Source organism: Neltuma alba, unplaced genomic scaffold (assembly GCF_004799145.2).
Source record: "Neltuma alba isolate B1F8T4 unplaced genomic scaffold, ASM479914v2 tig00005078_pilon, whole genome shotgun sequence".
Classification (NCBI taxonomy): Eukaryota; Viridiplantae; Streptophyta; class Magnoliopsida; order Fabales; family Fabaceae; genus Neltuma; species Neltuma alba.
The window spans coordinates 29,205-34,008 of record NW_021633969.1 but is presented as its reverse complement, the minus strand read 5'-3'; the positions used below and the strand labels follow the sequence as shown (position 1 = coordinate 34,008).

Sequence of the window (4,804 nt, the reverse complement as noted above, 5' to 3'; positions counted from 1 at the left end):
TAATAATCAAATAGAAGACGAAATGAAAGAATTAAGAAAGATGATTACGGTCTTTTAAAAAATATATATCATATTAACTAAATTTAACTAATATTATTAATATACTCAAATTAGTTAATTATATTTTATAATAAAAAAATTATTATTATTTTGCATTATTTTAACTAAATGGTTTGGTGGCTTAATAGTAGAATGCAAAATATGATAAATTAAATTTTACCTCCATCACATTTTGCCATGTGTGGTGGCAGGCCAATGTGGTTTTTTCTTTTTTTTTTTTTAAGGGCACTATTATAAAAACACTAGCATTTTAAAATTTTATTTAAGGGTTTGTTTGGATAAGATCAAAATTATGATTTCCGAATTACTTTTACGATATACAAAGTAAATATGTGGAGGAGTTTGTCTCGATTTGCAGAAAAGTGCTTCTAAGAAGTGATTATTAGGATATCCAAACACCCTCTAAGTACATTCCCCTTCTCTTGATATTTTTAGTTTCTTATTCTATCATTTTCTTCACTAATATTAACTAAATGAATTAATATATTCAAATTAGTTGATTAGATTTTATAATAAAAAATGAAAAATAATTATTATTTTGTATTATTTTAACTAAATGGTTTGGTGGCTTAATAGTAGAATCCAAAAGATGATAAATTAAATTTTACCCCATCACATTTTGTCATATGTGGTGGCAGGCCAATGTGGTTTTTTTTTTTAAGGGCACTATTAGAAAAACATTAGCATTTTAAAATTTCATTTAAGTACATCCCACTTCTCTTGATATTTTTAGTTTCTTATTCTATCATTTTTTTAACTTTGTTTTTCTTTTTTTCCTTTTTATTTATTTCTTTATTATTTATTACGAGTTTTAATTTTATTATACTGTTTTCCGGTTCATTTTAAGCTGTTCATTGTGCTCCCAAGCTCCTCGCCTACACTCAGGCACTGCCCTAATCGTCCGTCTGTACTTCTCTTCCCCGACAAGACGACCTGAACATCGGAGAATTCGGGGTGAAAGCTTCAGCATTTCCAATTCAATTATTTATATTTCAATTGTTATCGCTGTTAAGTTTTGTCATCTATTTGTCCGAGCTGTTTGGAGTCTCAAGTTTTTGCCCTTTTGATTTATTTAGTCATTTTCTCGGGAACCAAACAGGATTTCACTGATAAATGTGGTGTTCTTCTTTTCTTATTTGGGTAGCATAAAGAGCTGAGTAACCAAGTTGGGAATGGCGAGCGCTGTTGATGCTTCGGGGAATCCGATCCCAACGTCGTCCGTGTTGATGGCGGCGTCTAAGCACATTGGGGTAAAATGTCACTCGGAGAATTTGGATTTCCTGAGATGCAAGAAGAAGGATCCAAACCCTGAGAAGTGTCTCGATAAAGGTCGGGAGGTTACCCGCTGTGTCCTCAACCTGTGAGTGGTTTCTCCCCCTTTTGAACTATTATCCTTATGGATTTCCCCTAAATGCATTGTTCTGTTTGGTATCTGAGAGAATATTTAGGAAAATTTATGATAGAATTGCTGGGATGGTAGGTTTCTTAATGAACCTCAAATGAGAAACGATTGCTTAATTCAAATGAGGTTGAAACAAAGCTGTCATTCTTTGTGAACAAGTTAGAATTGGTTAAACTAGCAATAATAGCATTTCGATATTTGGAAGCATAGGAATAATAATGTCAGTGAAAAATAGACAGTAAAGCTTGAAGATTTATTTGCTTTTTTTTTTTTTGGTTCATTCAATTTCATTTTATTCTACAGCATTCAAACTGTTATATTTAATAGACTTTAATTTACCTGCATCGTTCTGTTAGAGTCTGCTAAACGTTGGTTTTCACTTTTGTGAAATTTGGGATGATTTGGTGGATGAGACTCATATGCTGCTTACAACCTGATCTGCATTGTTTTGTGTATGGATCACTTCCAATTTGAACTCAATACCTCAAGAGTGAAAACAAGATGCCCTCGCTAGCAAAATCCAAGTTTTATGTTATTGTCCTCTGGTAAACATGACTTAAATCATATGCATTCCATGTTATTCTCCAAAGTATGTTTGTTGACATTGAGGTATTTATATGCATTAAGCAATTACTGTGAGTGCAATAACTTCATGTGCTCTCTAGACTTGGGTTCTCTTTTCCCCACCAAACCAGGACTGGCTAATGGCCTATCTTACAAAGGCCTAAATTTGACATGCTTCAAATTTCATTGGAAAATTAAATATTTTTGGCACTTAAGATTTGATGATTTCAATCTGAGGACTGAATCTTGTAACTGATGCTCTGATCACTGTTGCCACACCAAATTTTCCATTTCAAGTAACTGTTAAGTGAAGCAGAATTCGTTGCGATGCCAGTTGAGGATATTTAAAATTTAATTTCAGAATAAACCTGTTAGTGTTTTATCAGAGCAACTGATGCAGATTTATTCTGTAAAATGAAGTTTGGCTTCGACTTCTAGCTGAGGCTTTGTTCTGCTTCAAAGGGTTACATGGTCCATCCCCATATTTAAATATTTTGGTGAAAAATATTTTCGAAGATAAAAATAAAGATTCAGAGCTTCATAGCAGAGATATAACGGGTAAAGAATGGCTTGAAATCTGGAATAAAAAAAACGTATGTTGTGGTGGAGGTTTTTTTTTTTTTTTTTTTGGGGGGGGTTACTTGAGCCTTTTCTCACAGAGGAACAACAAGCCTCTAAACATCAAGGGAACAAAAAGATGAAGATTAAATGCTTGCCTTTCTTCTCGTCTTTCTGTGTTGTGTCTTATATTTTTAAATTTTCAAAGATTAATATGTATGTCAGTCCTGAGAACTGACTGTGTACTCACCTGTGAGAAAGTGTGCCGAATGCCTTTTCATTCCTATCTTTACCATTCATTCATTGGTTTTGTTTGTGTGCATGTGTGTGTGTAGAATGGGGGTGTTAGCTGCAATCAGAAAACAAATATGACCAGCAGCAACTACATGGAGTGTAAGAGACTTAACTTCTATCAATCAAAGTCTCAGGTGTGAGCTTTGTAGATGGAAAAGAGCTATCCCCTATCTAAGGCCCGACAATGTTCAAATCTTATATGGTCGCCAACATAGATCCCAAGACAGTTACCCAATAAAGAAAACAAAAATGAAACCCTTTGTTTTTACTTTTTGGCTGCACTATCGCATTTGCAGATGGGATTGCTTTTCATTTGGAAATTTTTGTGGTTGTTAGCTTATCTAATAGTTTTAGATTACTTTTTGGTCACTTTTGCTCATTCTCTGTAGCCATGTCCTTGATTCTATTATTTTCATGTTTTTCCTAGTAGTTTAGATTATGTTTTAGCATCGGCCATGAGGGAAAAAAAAAACACACGAATAAAATGTATAATGTACGGCAACTCTATTTCCTGAAGATTTGGTATGTGGAGTTGCGCTTGTTTGCCCCCTTTTCTCACCCAAAAAAACAGAAACAGAAACAAGCAAACGGATTAGGATTCGTCCATCATTTATGAATGTTTTTGAACCCATATTGATCATTGAGTTGGTAAAAATTTGTTTAAGTTTTATTGTTCTGACTCTAACCAAACCATAGTTGAAAGGATCAGGGCTAAATTTGTGTGTGTGTGTGTGTGTGTTTACGTTTAAAAAGTTAAAACCCGTATTCACCAATTATTAACTGGTTTTTACCAGTTTTTGATCAATATTTATCTTTTTTTTTTTTTCGGTTGTTTTAGTTCCTGCACCAGATCAGGTTCAATTTGCCAATTCACGTATCAAATCAACCAATTTGGTCTGATTTTTTATAACGTTGCTGGAAATTGCTGTTGTGTTTGTTGACTTTTCCACTGGTGCAGATTTTTTTTTTTTTGGGGGGTAATATGCATCATTTTCCTCATTCCAAACTGCCATCTTGTCATGGGGTGCTTTTGTTGTTACTTTTGTTTACAGACGTTGGAGGGAGTTTGATAGGAATCTTGATGGGAATTTCTGTTGGAGTTGACTTCTTGGCCTTTGGGTTAAAAGGAAGCAATCTGTTAGATATCACAAATTACAAATCTTTTCTGAAAAACTTGTTGACTTCAAATGTACATGTAGAGAGAGAAACACAGTTTTAGGCTTAAATTTCTAATTGGTCAAAGTTCTGTTTTGATGCCTCAGGCTAAAGGATCTACACAAGAAGTGCACAAAGGAGATGGATGAGTACGTGGGATGCATGTACTATTACACAAATGAATTCGAAATGTGTCGCAAAGAGCAGCAAGCATTTGAGAAAGCATGCCCCCTAGAATGAAACCCTGCCCTTTCCCTTTATGTTTACATTAATAACACAGGCTGACTCGCAGTGAGTGACCCAATTCTCCATTTTTCTTAAATTACTGTATCACTTGGTTTTTATGGCATTTTTTTTAATGTCTATGTTGCTCATCTAAAAAATTGCGTGAGAAATGCTTCCGAATTGGGCATTTATTATCTTTCAAACATAATAATTGGTTAGTACTGTTGATGTTAGGTCTTGCTTGTAGTGTAATAATCATTTTGGCATTGGCAAACTTCAGCGAGGATTGGGGGTTCCCCCTAAAAAAAAAAAAAAAAAAAAGATTTTAAGAAAAAGAACTCAATGTGATGATGTTCTAATCATGAAAAGATGCGTCATTTGTAAGTTATGGATGATGTAATTCATGCAGGCGGGTTGGATCAGGTGAATGCAATTATCGAATTCCAAAAGAATTGAAGAATTAGCTTATCTTTGTTCATAATGAGAATTTGAATTCTGATCTGGTCTCTAGTAACATCCCATCTTATTGCAGAGTTAGCTTTGCTA

General features: G+C 34.0%; 1 protein-coding gene across 2 annotated transcripts; it reads left to right on the top strand.

The window, feature by feature from the left end:
* The first annotated feature begins 909 nt into the window (after positions 1-909).
* LOC114746614 (NADH dehydrogenase [ubiquinone] 1 alpha subcomplex subunit 8-B) lies at positions 910-4,532 on the top strand. 2 transcript variants are annotated; one of them, XM_028934844.1, is made up of 3 exons: positions 910-1,014; positions 1,212-1,420; positions 4,141-4,532. In XM_028934844.1, the coding sequence occupies exons 2-3, from the start codon at positions 1,233-1,235 to the stop codon at positions 4,271-4,273; spliced, it is 321 nt and encodes a 106-aa protein (XP_028790677.1). In that variant the 5' UTR covers positions 910-1,014; positions 1,212-1,232; the 3' UTR covers positions 4,274-4,532. The 2 variants fall into 2 exon arrangements, with proteins under 2 accessions (XP_028790677.1, XP_028790675.1); XM_028934842.1 differs by having other exon boundaries at positions 911-1,014; positions 1,205-1,420.
* The last annotated feature ends 272 nt before the right edge of the window (positions 4,533-4,804 follow it).